Consider the following 22,260-nt stretch of genomic DNA (forward strand, 5'->3'; position numbering starts at 1 on the left):
AAGCACAGAGCACCAAAAACACAGCCCCAGAGCCACGCATTTACATAGTAGGCCCACAACAAAAAGAAGCTGTAATGGAAAAATATTTCAGACGGGTTGCTTCAAACATCCAATAAGTACATATTAGTATAAGCTAAATATTGATAAAGGGGAAGGAATTGGTAAGGGGCGAAATGGGGTCGGCGCGGGCGAGGAACCCGAAGGGGAAAGTAGAACAAGGACAAATCTATATCATTTCTTCGCCACTACTTCTTGCCGCTTTTTCTCAATCGATAGAATATTTGTAAAAGATTGAGTGCTTACACGTCCGACCTTACATAAATGAAATACTGCCAATCCTAAACACAAACCAAACTAATTGCTTTCAAAATCCAGACCTCCCAATATAAATAAGGTGTGCATAATTCCCCAATTAGATATACATATTGTAAGTCTGTTTGAAGACATTTTCTAACTGTATATGATATAACATAATTGAAAGCATGATTTCAAGATATGCCAATACATTAAACTATTTTAGTTGATAATTTTCACTGTGAATGTACTAGATACAGTTCACCCGTCCGTTCAGATCATTTACTGAAAACAACATACATAATCTGTAATTTATTTTATCCAAAGCGAAAGAGAAAAGTTAACGATAAAAGTGCACATAAACTTTTTCAGTTACTTTGTTTAGGCAACTGCTACACACTCCATTGAATTCGACCGATACAATAAACGAGTAATATCCATTTTCTGTTCACTTATTTTTACACTTGGTTATATCTGCCAGATAATTTAACAAACATTTCCTCTGAGGTTCCACGGCTTTAACGATTTGACTACATGCATCACAGTTAAGATAACGGTTACGGACGAATTTACAAGAGAAACACGTTCTATGATAAAATCTATATTCCCATAAACATAATATAACATTACAGTCACTTCAATAAGAACATATCTTTTTCACAATCTTCTTTCAAACTGGAATGAACAAATGCATCAAAAGTGGTTAACAAGAATAAAAGCAACAGTAAGTCGTCACTACAAACAGAAATAATACATTTATCGGATGTATCAAAATTAATTTTGAAGCGTTTTCTTTAATGGCCGTTAAAAGTGCGTTATGAAATGATTTTAAAAAGCACCTTCACTTACCACGAGACGATACTAACAAATAAATGGTTAAGATAATAATGATAATAATATAGACCTGACAAATGCGACACGAATATAATGACTGGCCAAAATCTAGAAGCCAAGTGAATATGCATCAATGAATTACATATTCGCACACATTTTGTCATATTTTCTGTATCAAAATGTTTGGTATGTCTGTAGCACATATCATATATCTTACATGACCTTCAAGGGCTAATTTGTATAAGCGTTATTGATGAAGAGAATCAAACATTGCACTTAATATAGCATATTATACAGTTCATAATATTATGATATATTATGTTATCATACCAACTTAGTTGCCCTACAAATACAAAAATAATATTGTCACCATGGTATGAAAGCCTAAGTTGTTATAAACAACGTACAGCAAAATCTTTATTCGGTAAATGGCCATATAAGGAAAACACAGTCAAACACTGAACATCATAAACAGATATTTATAACATTAAAGGTGGTCAATCCCACATTTTATGTCACTTTTTATATGTGTTATGTTTGATATTTAGTTATGGAGCCAAAATACCTACTACATATAGCTCTAGTTAATCCCTATTAGGAAAATATGTTTTATTGATTTTTTATTATTTTGTGTAATTAACCCTTAAATATGAAAATATATATGAACATATTTAAAAGCTAACCTTTTTCACTTCAGTAAAGTATCTAGAATTACACTTGGATTTATATCTTTAGATACCAGGATGTTTTACCAATCTGAACCAAAGGGGAAGAATTCCTTCATTTCCTATCTATCTTGGTTTTGCAGCCAGGATAGAGAAAGGGAGGTAATGATAATTTTCAAATATGCATTTCTAATGATTTTCATCTAAATATATATTATTAATGCAAGTCTTATACAAATTTGATACAACTGGTATTATATCAATATGTTTCTTGAGTCAAAGTATGTGTATTTGTTGATCAAATTTACATTATTTGTGGTTAACTCTATATTGGCTGGAAACCAGGATATATAAAATTTTAAAAACGCCTTCAAAGAAATCTATGAGGACACATGTTGGTGTAAATTATTAGATGTAAAGTTTCAAACAAATCAGTTACTTGCCCAAAATCTGATTAACCACCTTTTAATTATATTTCCTGGTGTACCGAACAACGCAAACATGATTTTGTTACATGTGTGCAGTCATAGTAGGGTTAACACGTACATGAATACCAAAAAACTGATTTAATCCTTAACTCTAAGTAAACATGTTTCGGTACCCCACCGACTTTACATTTTAATGATTTGCCCTCCTAAAACAGCTTATATCGAATTTTGAATCGAAGTAATGATGATTGAACAGGAAATGGTCTAGCTAGAGGCTGCGTGCTCAAACCTGATACGTTTTATACATAAATAGATAAGAAATTTATCGCCGTTTTTCCAGTATTCGCAACGTTGAACTGCATGCATGAATACAAAACAGAAAAATGTGTCTTGGCTGAACCAATCAAATCAAACTGCTTAAAATAATAGATATCGGAATTATACCGTCATATGTACACATTTAATTATTGAATAACTTTCCAATTCTTAAAGAATATAAACGGACTTAGCTTTGATAGAATTATGAAAATACTAATAGCAATAATTGGCAATTATCTGCTTGAAGAAACGATAGTTTTATTCGGTTATTTCTCAAGTTTTCATACACTGTGTCAAAGTATGCTCACGCAAATGTTTCATGCGACACATGGCACAATATCATAACTGAAAGTTCTCCCTAGCTAATTCCAGGATAGTGATTTTAAAATTGACTCCGTAATGTTAGCTAGCATACAAATATTCCAAGATCCTCAGGGTTTAAGATAGATTTCTTATTAAAGTAATACTTTCATACAGACGCTGCACGCGAGAATGTGCTTCCGGCTCTTCGCACAGGGTTCTTTTCACAGTCTCCCATTAGAATTTTCTTGTATGCTGTTCTAAAATTATTGTCCATCAGTGTGTACACAACTGGATTTAGACAATAAAGCAGCCAGCCAAGCATCGTGGTCCAAATGTGGTGAATAGGATACTTGAATTCTCTATCAGTCACATTAAGTACAAAATATGGGAATGTACCTAGGAAAAATATGAAAAATATGCAAAGCATCATTGCCGAAATTCTCAACGCCTTTCCTTGGGGCGTATTGCCTTTCCACCGGCTCATTCGTTTAAAGCTTTTGTATGCCACGCATCCAATTCTGGCGTAACAGTATATTATAAATAAACACGGTACTATGAAACCAGCAGTGACGGTAGCAATGCGATTTGATTGGTCAGTTGATTTGTCAAATGTACAAGCTAATATTGACGACTGAAAATGGAATCCTCCCCATACACGAAACGTAGGTGGAATGGTGAAAACCAAGGGCAATAACCAGCATATTGACAGTGCTATTGATAATTGCCTAAGTTCTGACATATAGCGGTATTTGTTAATATATACCACATTCAAAAATCGATACAAAGCTATGACGCTTAGGTGCAACATGATAACTCCAACCAATGTGTAACGGATGCCACCCGCCGCGGAACAAAAATCCTCCGGTACTTTATGTGACTGTCGATGAAAAATAACTGTTTGCATTGACAAAATAAGAGAACAATACAAGAATCCCGCAAAACTTTGACTTCCTATAAGGATGCAGTTGACACTGTATCGCAGACTTGAAAACAAAATTGCTAAGACTGTAACTAAGTTTCCAAAGCTTCCCAGAATGCACAGGACTATTACAAACGCCTCAAGTATTGTTAGCGTGCTCGTTTCCCCGCACCACCATTCCGGGCAGTCATCAGTGGAGTTATCCGTCACCGATAATGACATAGCGTATTTATCACTCGACATATTTCCTGCCTAAAAGAAATTTTATAAAAATTCAGTGTTTTGTGTATTAAAGTATTGTACATCTATTGTTCTTTGTATTTCATTTTCTATTTTGCCTTGTTGGTCCGTGTTTTGTTTGTTTTTAATTTTCGGAAACAGAATGATGCGTTGGATTTTTTTCTTCGTTCCTCAATGAATGAAACAATACTAATTCATTAATCAGTAAGAAAATATAACCAGTTTCCAGTCGCTTTAGTCTGTTAATTATTCAACACAACAAATATATTACTCTCTAGGGAAACTAACGTAAACACTAGAGCGCAACTTGTTCAAGAAAGTATCCTTTATCAGTTTTAAATCCGATCTTGTTTCAGTTCACCTTACGATCTATATAGTGCTCCAAGTAACCAATTAAATATTTACATATCGCATTCAGTTGTATCCTCTTTTTAATGTTTACTTCCCAATGCTTTAAGATGTAGAATATATGACAGTAGATGAATTTTACAACTGGAATGAGTTTGACACAGCAATCACGGTATCATGAATTCTATATTCTATTCCTTTCAGCACACTGATTTAATTACACCGTGTATACTTATTATCTCTTACAGCGTCCTACATTGTTTGCTTTCCGTATCGAATAAATAACGTTTGATTACTCAAAGTCTAATTTAATTCACTTCTAGAGAAACGGAAGATCCAGTGTTATAAAAAGGAATTCCCGTCCGACAAATTGCCTCCAACTTTTGTAGATATATAATTCAAACAGTTCCAAACTGATTGGCTACTAGGTCAGTTAACTGTATATTTTCTCTAAAGAATCTCTTTATCTTTTGAAGATATGATGCTTCCTCTCTACCTGAAAATAAATCAAGATAATCCATTAATACAACATCATGTACTAGTATATAAAAACGCTATACAAGTATGTTTTTGAAATATTTCAACAAATAGTAATATTCATTCATGTACTTCTTTGTATTTCGCAACGAGAACTATTTAAATTCACAAATGGTTTGTATTATCATATATTTTGGTTGCATTATTATTACATGTTTTTACAAAGGCTGAAAATTCATTCAACAATGCAACTGAATACCCATAATATGGAAAAGAAATTAAGAAATCATTACAACCAGTTTAGCTGAAGGCGGTTATAGTTTTTGAAAAGAAAGATACTGGTTTTCCAGATACCTAACCAAGATTTTGAGAATCAGAAAGTCTGAAAAGAGAACCATTACATCCATTTTAGTTGAAGGCGGTTATAGTTTTTGAAAAAAAAAAAAAGATACTGGTTTTCCAGATATCTAACCAAGATTTTGAGACTAACACTATAATTGTGTCGCAAAATAACTAGACAGGAGAATTCAGGTAAACCAACTAGTCTTTCACTCACCCTTGCAGACAGTTCTTTTTTACTTATATTAAATATATTGATATTTAGTGTATGTCTTATTATCCGTTCTTTATTACATATGACTGAAGTAATTAGATAATAATCTTCCTAAGGAAACAATTTTAAATCTATATTTAATTGCTATACCTTTTATTACAAGTTGTTACAGGCAGACGCCGCCATTTGGGATTTATAAGTTGGAATTCGTACAGAGAGTCAGAAACAGACAGGCTTTGCTGGCGCCTAAATGGTTTTATTTAGAAAGCCAGGACAACATACCTACCATACCGACCATAATTATGTTCCTGATAACTTATGTAGAGTTTTCTTTTTAACGCCATTAGTATCAGATTGTTACCTTTTACAAAAGACCAGTGTATTTAGAGTTTAACACTTAGTCTAGATATATCTGAAACAGACTATAAAAAGACACTCTGACTAAAGTTTTAAGTAATACGACTTTTCTTATTCAGATACCAAATCCAAATTACAAAATAATGAAAAAGTGTCTGCTTCTGCATGCATATATTAATCCTTTAAGACAATACTATAAGAAACGTAACTCAAAAAGCGTAGCAATTGATATAACAGACTGGGGAACACAACAAAGTCGTGACGGTGCATTAAGAGTGGATATTGAATTGCGTGGCATGGGATACATTGATATAACTGTGATAGCTTCGTATACATTGGTGAAATGTTCAGATTACCACTGACATATCAAGAGCACAGGAAGCGGAAATCCGACTGAAGGGCATGAAACCGTTAGCAGAACATTACAATATGCCTAATCATAGCATGACTGATACCGACGTTATCGGTATTGGAACAGTAGGTACTACCAACAAATCAAAGAGCGGAAATAGATCCAGACGGAGTAACCAAATGCACTGAACACAAAACTTTCGGCCTAAGGTTCTTAATGTTTTACTGTTTTTTGTTTTTTTTTAATGTAAGTTTTTATCCTTAACTCCGTTGGTCTTTTTCAATTTATAGTAAATTTTATTTGGTATATGTACTACTTTATAAAGACCTAATGCAGGTCTCTATTTAAGTCATAACATATTCATTAAAATTTATATATTAGACCTTATTAATTTCAGTTTGAGATATAGAAGCATATATGTACATTCTCTAACAGCTGGTTGAACTTATTCCAACATAAAAATGTTTTGATGTTGAAAAAGTAGTATGTAAGGAAGTGAAAACTATCATGACACATTTTTGAAATATTGCATCTGGAATTCTGAAGTAACGTCTATTATGTATTGTGACCGTTACTGTGTACCATATGTTGTATTGACTACTACTTGTATACTGTAGCATAAATGTCTGCCTTGAATATCAGAAAAAAATTATTTTTTTCAAGATTTCTAGTAAGTATTGGTAAGCTTTATTTAGTATTTAAGCATCTTTGCCAAAAAAACGTTGGGTGTAAAATCCAGAAAATAGGTGTCAACATTCAAAACATAGACTTTCTAAACATGTTTCTGAAGTTTCATTTCTCAAAGTCATCGGCATTGGATACAGACTCAGTGTTTGCATTTTCTATGTATGCCAACTGACGTATTAAGGTGTATTGGTCATATTCAAGACGGATTTGAAAACAACGTAACATTTCGGCATGGCATTGCGTTTGTTTGTTTATTCTTAAAAAAGCCAATACGTAGAATATTATTTGGATCGAAACTTAGTAATATAAGATAAACTGAAATCTAGAGTCTATAAGACAAATGTCTCTCTGCCCTATAAAACAACATGTAATAACTGTCTTTGCATTCTTTAGATAAAGAATATATTACTAGTAATGTAATCACGTGTATTGGATTTAATAAAAAGGCTATATACCAATAAAAGAAATTGTTCTTTGTTTAATATAAAATTCAGCTACTTAAGAACAATGTTGTTACAGTGGCCAGATTTTCACTCCGTCGTAGACCAATTTTCCACAGGATATCCATACATTTGCTTCTATAAAACGAAAAGAAAAAGGGGTGTAGAATAGTATACAGTGAAATGCAAGTCAACTGAAGTCAGTTACCCTCATATTGTCGCATTTCAGAAAGCGGTCCGCAGATTAAACACCCTACAAGTTTTCGTTTTCAAGTAAACAACTCGAAAACATGCGAATATTGGCATGAAAAGTGTCCCATTTTATGTAAAATTCATTCCACGAGTGAAATAATGCCCATTTGGCCCTCGATTTACGCGCAAATGTACGAAAAATGGAAAAAATAGGATCTATTTATTATGGACTTCTTTCGACACACCACGGAAGCACATTTTTGACCGAATTACTGCAATATAACCGAATAAAAATGTATGGCGTCGACATTTTATTGCAAGTAATTTCCTGCAAAATGCTACGGTTAAAAAATTATATTTCGTCACATTCTAATAAAAGATTCCACGAAGAATGATAACATATTTTCCAGAAGGCTAAGACTAAAGAAATATGAATTGCAGCAATGACCTTTTTATTGGTAATATTTTCAGAGGAAATTTCTAATGATTTCTTTTCACAAAATAGATATTTGTCAACCTTTGTAGCGTTAACCTTAAAAAGCATGAAGTAATAATGTGTTATTGGGGACACTGTTTCAAACTGTTTCCTAAGCCACTAATTCAAAATTTTCTTTCTTCCTTGTAATGACACTCTGACCATAAAACAATTTACTGAACTGACAGATTGGAAAGGAATAATCGCAGTGTCATTAATTAAATGATTAAACGATGCATATCCTTGTGATGATGAAAGATTGCACCAAATCATTTGAGTATGCTTCTGTGAACATCAAATTTGTAGGGTAGATGACAAAAAATGACAAAACACCTTTGATCTCTAAATGTGACCTTGACCTCAGAGCTTGAGGTCTCTGTGTTAGATTTGGCTCATCATCTTATACAGTGTATTATATCGAATGTTGTGCGAAAAATACAGGAAAACAAGATATAATGACCTTAAAGAGTGAAAATGACCTTTTAGACAGGGGTGTAGGTCTTGCATGCAACACATTGTCTATATATGGTAAATGTTTGTGCTAGGATACTTTAATAGCAATCCATTCATACAGACAAGAAGAAGACCGGCCGATGCTCCCCCGACGTATGATTACTAGTATTTGAAAATCATAAAAACGGAAATTATTGACTTTATTAAGCACAAAATATGCGTATCTCAACTTGGGAGTGAAGCTTCCTACAAAGTTTCGCTGAATATTAGCAACGGCTCAGGACAAGAATGGCACTACAGTGTACTAATTTTGGGTAATCAAAGGGTACAGAAACAGCGAACAATCTCCCGACAGGAGCATGATGGCAATATGCGCATTTTCCCTAGGAAGTGAAGCTTACTACGACGTTTTGCTTATTTTTAGTGAAAGATTGCTGATGAGTATTTCGGAAAAGACATGGTTCTAAAGTATACGACTGTTGAATAATCAAAGGGCAATAACTCAGTGAAAAATCATCCGAACAGGAAGACAATATGCATATTTTCTCATAAGTGTTAATCTTTCCATAAAGTTTCGCTCAGTTCTAGCCAAAGGATGCTGAGAAATACTTCAAATAAAGATGGCTCTATAGTTTACTAATACTGAATAATCAAAAGGCAAAATAGGTGAAAAATCATCCAACCGGAACATGTGGATAATATACGCATTTTAACTAAGGAGTAAAGTTTCCTATGAGTGAGTGAGTGAGTTGGGTTTTACGGCGAATCGACACAAAATGGTCATATATCGCCGAGAAGAAGTCATATTGCAAACACCGACCGTAAAGCATAAACATTGATGTAAAAATGTAAAGCATACCCAAAAACATCCATGTAAAAATGTAAAGAACACTATGAGTAATGTAAAACATATCTAAAACATCCATGTAAAAATGTAAAGCATATCTAAAAACAGTTTTGTAAAAATGTATATACGTATGTGTTAAAATATCAGCTGCAAACATAAGTGGGAGTGAAGCTTCCTATTACTTTTCGCTCAATGGTTGCTAATGAATTTTCTGGACAGGAAATGGCGCTGAAGTGTAACTAATATTGAATAATTAAAAGGCAATAACTAAGTAAATAATCATCCGACCGGAATACGAGGATAATAAGCGCATTACCTCTTACACGTGGAGCTGAAGCTTTCAAAAATTAAATGTTAGTTTATAGTTATTTATTTTAGGTCCATTGTGAAACAATGTCTACAAATTATATTAATCACTCTCAACACCTTATTCCTGATGGAATCCAAACGCCAAAGGGGAATAAGGGGAAAAAATGTCAGTTTCTCATTTAACGCTGAGCGGCAAGCAAGGGGGCCATTGGTTCAATTTTTTCACGTCTTTGGCATTAAACGGCCGGGTTTCGAACCCATGACCTACCGCACTCGAAGTTACACTAGAGGCATATGGCCAGAATATTTATTTTTCAACAGTTAGTACGAGCAATCTACTGACATGTAGCACAATAAAACTCAGCTTCATTATTAAAGCGGACAGAACTACAGTACAGTAAAACTGAATAATGAAATATTAAATGTTGTATAGAAAATGTTCCAACTTGAAGAGCGTGTGGAAATTGAGTACTAGGTATAGTTATGAAATTGTTTTGTCAGAAAAGATGTCTCTTTAACTTGATACTAGTATACTTAGCGTCATTGAAAAGTTACCACTTAATATATACCTCCTTACTTGTTTATACAATATCTCTGTCACTTGTTCATGGCCTTCGCGCGGTCTGTTACTCATAGACTCTGTCTGATCATGTCTCCTAACCCATTTCATGACTGTCAGGTGAGAACAGCACATACGACGTGCATTTTCACGACATGAAAGTTCGGCGTCAACCATGACAATGGCCTGATGGCGTTGATCGTGCCTTAAACGTGGCATTCTTAGCAATGATATTCTTGTTTTTTTAACGTATTCCTTTTAGTCTGTCGACTAACTTTCAAGTGCGATGAATGTTTTGCGATAGAATTTTCGTACATGTAGACATTGCTGGAAAAAGTCATTTTGCATGTGCAGCCCGTGCCTCAAATGGAGTTAATTGAATTTGACGTCTCAGTTGCCTAAAAACAATGTAGTCGTGTTATGCTTTTAGCACAGGCCAGTGCGATTTTTAAAATATAAGGGTCATTAGGGTGGTAACTTTTCAGTGACGCTGAGTATATTTATGAGTGGTCAGCTGACAGAAAAAAGCTTCAAGAGAAGCAATACAATGGACATACGACTGAAAATATTAATATCCTTTGGATGTGATTAGGAAACAAATAAAGATGCTATGATTGTCAGAAATACACTTCAACTTTGGTAGCAGGATAAACCCGCAACCAAAAATACCTAGACGTTTGCTTTATATCTACTTTATTGTATAGGTAAAATAGTGTAAATTTAGGTTAACTTGACGTCAGTTTTTTTATTTACTTTGTCCTTCCATGTTCTTTGGAATAAATAGGAAAGCCAATGTATTAATATCGATAGATTTTTTTTATTTTGCATTACAGCTTTTAATGAAACAAATAATTTGAAATTACCTGGTAACGCTTATTCAATTTGTCATAAAATACAATAAGCGTAATGTTTTATTCCAACATAATCTGCCATTCTATAAAGAGACACAATTTCAATCTTTACACAAAAGAATAATATTTACATACAAAAGAAACAACAGCGAAATACTTCGAACTCCAGTATGTAGAATACAGTAAAATTATCCATATGCAATATATGCACTCACAATTTCAATCCAATAAATTAATTTTTCATGAACAACAGAGGGTGAAACTTTCCAATGTATCTACTAAACTGAATTTCAATAACTGCTTTAGCAATAGTTTATGTCTAAAATCGATATGGTATTACCTTTGAAATAAACCCGGTTATGCAGAAGATACGATTCAAAACAAATAGTGATTGTTGCAAGAAAGATTTTGCAATACAGTATGTCTAATAGCTATTTCATTTTACTTTTGAATCAAGATAATTACATTTAACTGAACTCGAGAAAAAAACAAGTGTTAATATAACGATAATTAAAATTTGCTTCTTAATGGTCCTGTATTAGATCTAAAGTATGCCATCTCAGATATTCTACAGTGACACTTATTGATCATTCTATCAAATGACCTTTTAAAACAATTAATCAAATACATGTCACTAAAATATTCTCACTCGCCGATACATATATTCATGAAGATATTGTGGCGATGCAGTACAAATAACATCGTCAAAGAAACTGTATTAAAGTAATATCCAAATATTTCCTGTCATTCTGTAATAATCGCATTTACATGACAAATACATCAATTAAACGATACTTGCAAACATTAATTGAACTTAAAACAATCTAATCACATCGCTCTTTTATGAACTAGCATAAAACATGTGCTATGATATCAAAATTATATATGCTATTTAGGAACTTAAAGAAGTTAATACAAAGCCCACAAAGGTATATATGAAAGGACATCAGATGTTGTAGTAAAATGAACATACAATATCGAAGTTTGATGTAATAGCAACGTAATGTAGTTTCTGAAAAAGCTTCTTCAAATATGGGTTATAAGTAATTATATTCTTTTGACCAAGTCTTGATATAATAATATTTGGAACGTAAACTATGATAATATTTGGAACATAGAAACTTTCTGTGCGGCGAGTCGTGCACACTTACATCTTTTCAGAAATAAAAAAAGCAACAATGAAGAAACTATTTAACAAAAACTATATTTCTAAAGAAATAAAAGATATGAAAATTATATAATAATACAATCTGAAAGGACTGAATATTTCACATAGTTAAATAATGTTAATGAAATTTTAAATGTAGGGAAACATTAATTAAATATTATTTGCCTGTGGCATAATATGCCATATTATTAACTAAAAACAATTTTATCTTATTTCTATAAAATTTGTCCATATTTTCGCGTGCCTATGTTTCACTATTAGCTACCTATGGAGTACAGAGTCTTATAAATGGCAAATATTTCTATTGGATTCTAAACAAGAGGGCCAAGATGGCCCTAGGTTGCTCACCTGAGAAACAAACCATAACAGTGTAAACTTGTTTGACCTCGTGATTTCATGGAAACAAATATTCTGGCCAATTTTCATTAGGATTGGACCAAAAATGTGGTCTCTAAAATTTAAGTATTTTCTTTGATATGACCTAGTGACCTAGATTTTGACCAAAGATGACCCATATTCGAACTCCACCTAGACTTTATCAAGGCAGTCATTCTGACCAAATATCATGAAGATCAGTTGAAAAATACAGCCTCTATCGCATACACAAGGTTTTTCTTTGATTTGACCTAGTGACCTAGTTTTTGATCTCAGATGACCCATTTTCGAATTTGACCTAGATTTCATCAAGTTAATCATTCTGACCAAAATTCATGAAGATCAATTTATAATTACAGCCTCTATCGCATACACAAGGTTTTTCCTTGACTTGACCTAGTGACCTAGTTTTTGACCCTAGATAACCCATTTTCAAATTCGGCCTAGATTTAACCAAGGTAATCGTTCTGACAAATGTTCATGAAGATCAATTGAAAAATACAGCCTATATCGCATACACAAGGTTTTTTCCTTGTTTTGACCTAGTGACCTAGTTTTTGACCCGAGATGACCCATTTTTGATTTCGGCCTAGATTTTATCAAGGTAATCATTCTGACCAAAATGAATGAAGATCAAGTGAAAAATACAGCCTCTATCGCATACACAAGGTTTTTCCTTGATTTGAATTAAGCTTAGACTCGACGTACGGAACAAACACTATTCTTTGAATAAATAGCAATACATGATTAATTTTATTACAATGGCAACATCATTGACATCTACATCATAGGAAGAGTTCTTTTCAAAAGTGGGAGTTTTCCACTCTAATTATGAAAATTTATGCGAGATCCATTTTTTATATCAGTCTAGCAAAATAAAAATAAAGTTAATAATCCTATCTTTTTCATTTGCTAAGTCTTTCTTTCTTTTTTACATAATTCTCGTAGTAACTTACTATTGTCAGTAGTTTCATAGTATTTTAATTTATATGTTGCATTGTTCCAAATCATAGTGTGTTTATTGTGAGCTTATCGTCTGACGTTTTGAAATTTGTCTTTTCATTAATAGAACGAACATTTAGATCATTTATTTGATTATAACATCTGATTCAACTGATAGTAAAAGGTCATGAACCTAACGTAAAATCTAAAGTGTGTAAGTACTGTATATCGTATATTTATATGACATAAAAGTAACTTTCATTTTGTATGACCATGTCCTGAGAAAACTATATTTTATTTTTCTCCAGCAAAGTAAATGATAAAAAAAAAATCCAAAAAAAAAACATTGCGCCAGGCATTGCACATAAGACAACTGCTATTTCGCTTCCAAGAAATATTTCTTATTTTCCCTTGAGTGGCATATGCATGTCTCTTCAAATGTTTAAATCTTTCCCCTTGAATCTGAATTCCTGTATCAATTCACATGTATCAACTAGATTTCAAAGTAAAGTAAATGATAAAAATAAAAAAAGCATTGTCTCACGCATTTCACATAAGACAATTGCTATTTTGCTTCCAAGAAATAATTTCCGCTTTCCCTTGAGTGGCATATGCAAGTCTCTTCAAATGTTTAAATCTTCTTTTCCTCGAATCTGAATTCCTATATCAATGCATGCGTATCAAACGTGTCAACTAGATTGGATAATATGTCTGGATACACTATTTCTTTTTATTCTGGAAGTGCATCAATGTAAATCACCTGCCTTCTAGTTAAAGCATGAGACACATTACCATACAATATTGTTTTTCTTAAGAAACTTAGACTTAACAAGAGCTGTCTCCATAGGATGACACATGCCCCCGATGGCACTTTGAATGAATAGTTATGGCCGATGTTAGAGTTTAGGACCTTTGACCTACGGACCTGGGTCTTGCGCGCGACACTTCGTGTTACTGTGGTACACATTCATGCCCAATAATTTTAAAATCCATGCATGAATGACAAATATATGAACCGGACACGCCCATCAATGCACTATCATGAAATATGACCTTTAACGTCTAAGTGTGACCTTGACCTTTGAGCTACGGACCTGGGTCTTGCGCGCGACACGTCGTCTTACTGTGGTACACATTCATGCCAAGTTATTTGAAAATCCATCCATCGATGACAAAGATATGGACCGGACACGAAAATTGCGGACAGACAGACTGACAGACCGACAGACGGTTCAAAAACTATATGCCTCCCTTCGGGGGCATAAAAAGAAACTCTGACTATGTAATGTGATATCTAAATATTATATTTCAGGAAGTAGTATACCTTGTCACCAGAGTTGATGTTTTACTTTTATACGCAGACGTTTCTTTTACCAAAATGTTTATTAAACTACGCATTAGCTTTCTAATATATACTTAAACATATACATCACAGGAGTCTTTTCTCTCATGTTTAGCAGCTATAGATACTTACGAATTGTTCGACCTTGTATGACTTAAATAGAATATAAAAACTTAACAGACAGTCCTAAAAATAATCATGGCAACTGGGATGTTTAAAATATTTTGCACCTTGTTTGTTTCGTAATTTCTTAGAAAATATTGAAATAAGGTTAACTTTCTTGTACCTTGTAAGCAAATACCAAAGCTTAATATACTGACATGAATACTTCTAATCTAAATTTTATAGGGGGAAACCACGTTTGCAATTATTATGCTCTTGGACCATTAAAAGCTGAAACGTTGTACTATAAATATTTCTGATTGAAATTCTAAGACATATACAGGTTGGAGGCTTCAATTCCATTGTAACATAAATTTTGTTCTCGAAATTGCAATTTTTTTACTGAAATATGGACAACTTTAGCACAGTTATTAAACATACCAACAAAGAACAATGTTTTAGACTAATTTCTTTCAAGTTATAACAATTACTTCATACATAACTTACGAACGAAAATATCTTACGCAGACTTGCAAACAGATTTCAAATAATGTAAATTGTCCGTAACCTGCATCAGGATAACCCCAATAAAGCTTTAAATAATATAAACGCATGTTTCGAGCATTCTGACATTGCATGCCAAGCTCATTTCTTTCAACACATCATAAATCAAGCGTCTGTTAACGCTAATTAAAATGTTTTTCTTTACGTATGAAAGTCTGCAATATAAAGATTGTTTTAGTTTTTCATTATAAAATTTCAATCAAAATATTTTCCGTTTTGTTACACGTACAGAAGAATCTCATATTCTATATATAAGAAAAGAGATATATTGAACTATATAATTATATTGAGCATGCACAAGAACATAAGTGTTGGAGCTCTAAAATGTTTTCCATCCCATTTCTGACAAGATTCCTTACTGCTGCAAACTGGTGCAATCATGTTTTGATCCTAGTAGTTTTTATTTGTAACTGATACATACTAACGCCTTTGATTACTCCTGTAATTACCTTTTACATACATTTCAACATCAAAACACTATTTCAAATGTTTTCCAAATGAGTTTGGTTAAAAACACCACATACAATTGAAACATTGCCTTGACACACAATCTTACTATCTTCGTAAACCTTGTCAAAAACACCATATTTGTTTAGCCTGTGAATACCTACATTGAAAAATAATATTTCAAAGCTTTTATACTTTTCTAAATATATTTTATATAAGGATCAGTATCAAAAGGTTTGTAAAAAAGTAGATTAACAATAAAATCACGGCATGATGTATTACGTTGCTAATGAGGTCACTGGTTCTTGTTAATCGTTTATCATGAAACCACAACGATGGAACTCCTGATGGTTTATTAGTATTTCTTACGCTTTTCTTAAAACATAATCTTCATTGATTTAAATCTATTACTTTTCTTTGCCTTTGAAAATGTAACAGACGTTGTATTTTTAATCTTGTTATAAAAATACAGAGAAAGGCTTCAAAGCTGGGGATCTCTGTATATTTTTCGTTACTTTATTAACAGTCAGCTCATGCGAAACAAAAGTTAATTCAGCACTCCTTTGCCCAAAGCCTTCTATTAAAAGGTAATCTGTTTTACCATAGGTGGTTGTATAACTTCACATATCCAGATAAGCTAATAGACATACGGAAATGTAATGTAAAACATGATTTATCTAGCTACCTAGCTATCTTTTAACAGAAAATTACGATACCAAAACTGTTTGCATGTGAAATAATTCCAAATGATATCACAAAGTCAGAAGGTTTAAATTTGAGATGCTCTTTATTTATGGGCAAGTATCTCGGAATAAATCGACCAATTCGTTTTATTTTACCATGTGTCATAATGGTTAATTTAGAAATTGTGAGAACTTTCATACAACTGGCGCCTAAATTGCGGTTATCCTATCATAGCCTATTATATGAGCCTTCGGTCCAACATTTTCAAAATAGAGGAGCAGGTTACCTATCATTTTCGGCCCTTTTTCTTGGCCGCATCTGTTCAATATATGATATATATAATAATACTTTGAAATACAATGGTCTATCATAAGTACTTTGTAGCAAATCTTTAATCCGAGTGAGTGAGTTGGGTTTTACGGCGAATCAACACAAAATGGTCATATATCGCCGATCTTTAATCCGAACAAGCTAACTAGACTTCAGGATAAATACACGTAATGCAATTTAAAAAAAAAGAAGTATGATATTCAAACAAACAGTTACCCTGTAAAAGAGTCTGTGAAAACTCAAGATTGATGCTACATAAAGGTCGAGCATATTTTTCCGTATGGACCAGTCCAATGGACGTTTCTCATTTCATTTTCAACAATGTATCTACACCGCTAATTGTATCATTTAAAATCGAATAAAGAGTTATTGGTAGATATTTAAGATGATGTCGTGTAAAAGAGTATAGTCTGTAACAATCAGGAAAAGAAGCTGTAGTGATTTTATCACATCTCAATAAACGTTGAATGTTGGAACTATTATTAAGGTAATAATAGAATAATGTGTCGTCATTGGCTTTCTTTTGAAACGTAAAGATTGCACAACGGCAGAATAAAGCTTCTTAGTACCGTAACTGTTATGTATGCATTGGTATGAACAGCTTCCTGGCACAAGTTTAGAACAATTAACACAAATGTATACAATACGCTAGCATGCATGGAACGTATGATGATGTTTTGTTAGTTTGCAAGATATAGCACTAAACGCATTTCTTACGTAACTATATTTAATGAATATGCACTATAATTTCATTTATCTTCTTGTTGATCCAAATGTATGATAAAATGAAATAGTTGAGAAATGTAAATATATTACTGATTAACAGGGCATAATGCCATTATCTTCAAACGTATCTCCGTATAGTCGAGAGGCCTGAAATACATATGATTATTCTTTTTATAGCAGTTTTGTATAAGACGTCGTTCAGGCACGAGTATGTTGTCAAAACCTAGAGCTCCGCCAAGCGGGACAGTATACGCCCGAAGGGTTATATCAGAGGAGGACGGAAACAAATTTTTAAAGGGAAAAAAATGAAACTTAAAGATTTTTCTTTAGGTGGGAGGTGTATGTGTGTGTGTGTGCGGGAGGGGATCGAAGGAAATAGGAAGTGTGTGGGTGCTGACAGGATACTAAATGGCAAGAAAATAAATGAAATTATTTTTCTTTTCTTTGTGGCGGGGTGTAATTGGGGGCTGTAAAGTTAATTGTTGCAGTCTGCATATCGTCTCATCACCACCTGCCTATATTCCAAGTTTCAAACCAATACCTTTAATATTTTTAAAATTATGCTCTGGACACGAAAAATGATGGGCACATTCGACATTGACCTTTGACCTATCGTCCTGACTCTGTATATCGTCACGTCACCACCTACCTACATTCCAAGTTTGAAGTCAATAACTTAAATGGTTAATAAGTTTGACCTATCAGCTCTAACTGTGACCTTGAGCTTAAACCTACAGACCAGATTTCTGTTCTATGCACATCTTCTTATCTTGTCAAGTTTGAAGTCAATACCTTGAATTGTTAATAAGTTATGCTCCGGAAACGAAATATAACTGACAGATTTGACCTTTGAGCTCAATTTGTGACCTTAGCCTTTGACCTACAGAGCCGGTTCAAGCGCTCTGCATATTGTCTTATCGCCATCTGTCTATTTGCCAAGTTTAAAGTTAATACCTTTAATGATTACAAAGTTATATTCCGGTCACGAATTATGACGGACGGACAGACGCACGGTCAGACGCACGTCATCACATAATATGTCAGGGTTTTTTTCAAAACGGAGGAAAATGAATGGGAAATGAGATAGTAAGTAGTGATACACAAATACTGGAATCCGAAAAAAACTTGAGAAAGAAAACAATGTCTTGATGCATATATTACATTGAATAAGAGACACATTATTTGCGTAATGTTTACAGTTATGAGTTTACACTTCTGAGTTTTCCTGTCGTTAAATTGTGTATGGCAAGTGTTTCCATTAAGGAACCTAGAGGCCTTCCCGTTTGTAGGTAGCACATTTATCTATGTATCCCACTGATTTATAACCACTGTGTAGCTGCTTTACGGTGAGATAACTTAAGGTTAACCCTTATCTATCGGTCTGATTATAGCAAGTTTGCCTCTTCAGAATCGCAGCCTATCACATTATATTAGTATTTCTCAGGTCAAATGGACCTTTCAAACGCAAGAGTAATAACTTATTATTTCATCATTACTCGTCTACGTGTATTAATGCTACCGAAACATTGTTTTGTTTCCTACTATATTGTATGTGTGCTTCCTTGACTGAAACAGAGACATATCTAGTATCGACCTTATGGAAATGTCTGTCAAGTATGACTTATGAATCAACGTACTTCAGGGACAAGGATATAATATTTCAGCGCAATTTTTACTATATCTTATTTTTTTGTTAATGAAGCCTTTGAAAGTTTTTCTATTTGAAAAACAACAAGAGTACATTTTAAGTAAAAATACTTCAAGCGCTGCCTGCAACTCGGTAAAATGCTTTATTCAGTGGTCGACAAATTATAATAAATATGCAGTTTATATTCCAACAACAGTACTATAATTATAGAGATATGCGTTGAATTATATACAATTATTGCCTTTTACTGATGTATGCCCGAGGTTGATATCACTTTTTCCAGGTCGAGAAATCCTAATATTGACCTTGGATACATTTTTTTTATAAAATTCTGGAAGTTAGTTGAATGCAGAGAAATCAAATGCATACATTTGCAGCGGACGGTCATTTTTATCCAGAAAATTGTGAACGCCGTCACATTATTTTGACGTTCAAATTTCATTACTTCACAGCTGAAGGTTAATACGTTGCTTCTGGCTCCGCCTAAGAGTCAAAAAGACTTTATTTTATGCTAAATGATGAAATACTGTGTTTTATCAGTGAGATATAATCCATATCACTCACTGTAAATGCCGAAAATGTGAAAATATTTGAAATTCTCTCACTTCTCGGTGAGATATATTCCATATTCACGGAAAACAAGCAAATATCCCCTATTTATCATTAATTTTGTAACTGTGTTGAGACCAGCAGAAAGCACTATAAATATAGACTTAATTTTAAAATTATTATATCCTTTATTTCCTTTGTTTATTTGACATATGTTAATCTAATATTTGTATGTTTAAAAGCAATACTATGTTTTGTTTACATTTAATTTCTACACAAGTTTGTTTGAAAGTTATTGGTACTTTGTGATCTTGCCTGTACAATTAAATTCGTGGCTAAGAACCTCTTGGTACACACAAATTCATACTGGAATATCAGACGCACTCGGTCCAGACTAAAAGACAAGACACAGCCAGCCTGTAAACCCTTTGTGTGACAACATACTAGATAACGTCACTGGATATAGCCAAATGCTTTGCTTGTCACTATTATCTTTTATGACAAAAATGCTAAATAATATTTACAGAAAAGGCTCACACTACTGAGTCTACAATTATTAGTTTTCTTGCAATCTATTCTTTGAAAGTAGGTTTATTATTAAGTGTTAGGATAACTAAGCGATATTTCACATTTTCTGCCAATTATTTCAAGATATTGATTCTGTAGTTCTTTGCATTTCCTTCATACACGTTTTAATAACTCTTTTAAGACCAAAAATTTGAATATGATAAAGAAAGGCAAAACCGGTATCCCTTTTCGACCTGCTAATCAGAACAGAAAGCGATGATCAAACTAATCAAGCGGCAACTGTGCTAAGAGTAAGATTACGGGTCGCTTTATAGACAAGTAGATCCTATCTAATCATGTAAACCATAAAATCAGCAAAGAACTTTTTTGTTTTTCTAGCAGATTTATATCGACCCATCATAATAATCGATTACACTAACTGTATGCCTTTGAAATGTTTTAAGAATATACATTTTTAATCAGGTGAAATTAATAAACGGCTGACATACCTTGTTTTGTAAACGTTTTGCTTAATATTCCACCATTTGATTTTGCTTAAAAAATTGATAAACAGATTTTAATTTTTACAGAACCAAGGAAATAGTGTAAAAGGTAACAGTTTTTTATATGCAGCCTCTTGAAAAGAAATGCGTATAGTTGTAATAAAAGGATATGTGCATAACCGATATGTCAAAACAATACACAAATAATGACACGTAGAAAATGAAGACAAAGCAAAGAAATCATAACGACAACATATGCACAAGCATTCGGTACAGATTAACCTTATTTGAACCAAAGCTGTTTTTTTTAAATGTTTATGAGTATATCATCAAAACACAGAAATATTTGATAAACGAACTACATCTTTACCAACAATCTACCTGACCATTACATGTTCTGCCGTACTGTCCCTTACGACGGATACTTATAATATTCTGAAAAAGTTGTCACCCTTTAAAAATTTATGCCATTTGCAAACAAATATCAAAAACAATCGCTGAAAACTACGTTCAACCTAGTTATGTGAATTTCAACACTGGGACATTATTGCAAATGCATCAAAACGAACATAGGTAACAGTTCTTTGACAATTGTGAGATGTGACCCCTTTATGCATCCTTTTTCCGGAATTCAATGTATATAACAGTATACTGAGAACTGTTTTGTAGAGTAATATATATGTTTTATATGCTATTCAATATTCATGTGAAACAACCCTTTCTTTTTTTATTTTGTGTCTTTGATTTTTTTCTAAAATATATGAGGCTAAACGTTAAATATGTTCGAAAAAGTTGGGTTTTTTTAAGTTTTTTATTTTTTTAAGTGTTTTTTTTTTCTATTTTTGTTTTGTTTTGTTTTTGTTTTTCTTTTCTTTTTGTTTTTGTTTTGCTTTTAATATCTTCTGTTTCCCGTCGCCTGATTATTTAAAAATATCTCAATCTGTAACCCCAATTGATATCGGCCATTCTATGTCTATAAACATATTTATTAAAAACTGAATAAGGAAATGAATAAGACTTCAAATGAGGCAGAATGTTACGTTTCCGCCAGTAATTGAACGTTAAGATTAAGAAAACGGAAGGTTGCCGTTCAATTCTTTCTCAATTCATTGGATTAAAAATAATCTACAGACGTAATGGCAATGTTCAAGACAATGTGCCATGACTTGTGAAAGCATCTGGTATTCACTAAAGTAAAACAACCAAATAAAAATACTATTCGACGTTGTAGGTAGCTACTAGGTTCTGGCAGTTTACTGGTGTGTATGATACAGATGACTGGCATAAGTCCAGGGCACTCAACAAATATGCATACTTTTATCGGTATAATACCGCATTGTATTATGGGATGTGACACTACCAACATTTTTTACGGTAAAAACATCGTAAATTATGTTGAATACTGCTTCACTAAACGTTCGAAACAAAACACTGTTGTGCTTGAATGACCTGTAAGTCATGTCTCATTTCAA

The 22,260-nt window shown here is 33.0% G+C and overlaps 1 protein-coding gene across 4 annotated transcripts in view; it reads right to left on the reverse strand.

Moving 5' to 3' along the window:
• Positions 1-879: 879 nt before the first annotated feature.
• Positions 880-22,260, reverse strand: part of LOC123545090 (G-protein coupled receptor moody-like) — a 117,704-nt gene continuing 96,323 nt past the window's right edge. For all 4 annotated transcript variants that reach the window (XM_045331370.2, XM_045331368.2, XM_045331371.2 and 1 more), the window contains one exon: positions 880-4,845. In XM_045331370.2, coding sequence (XP_045187305.2) covers positions 3,009-4,004 — 996 coding nt within the window. In that variant the 5' untranslated portion in view covers positions 4,005-4,845 and the 3' untranslated portion in view covers positions 880-3,008. The remainder of the gene's footprint in view (positions 4,846-22,260) is intronic.

The sequence above is a fragment of the Mercenaria mercenaria genome, chromosome 1, assembly GCF_021730395.1.
Source record: "Mercenaria mercenaria strain notata chromosome 1, MADL_Memer_1, whole genome shotgun sequence".
NCBI classification, from domain to species: domain Eukaryota; kingdom Metazoa; phylum Mollusca; class Bivalvia; order Venerida; family Veneridae; genus Mercenaria; species Mercenaria mercenaria.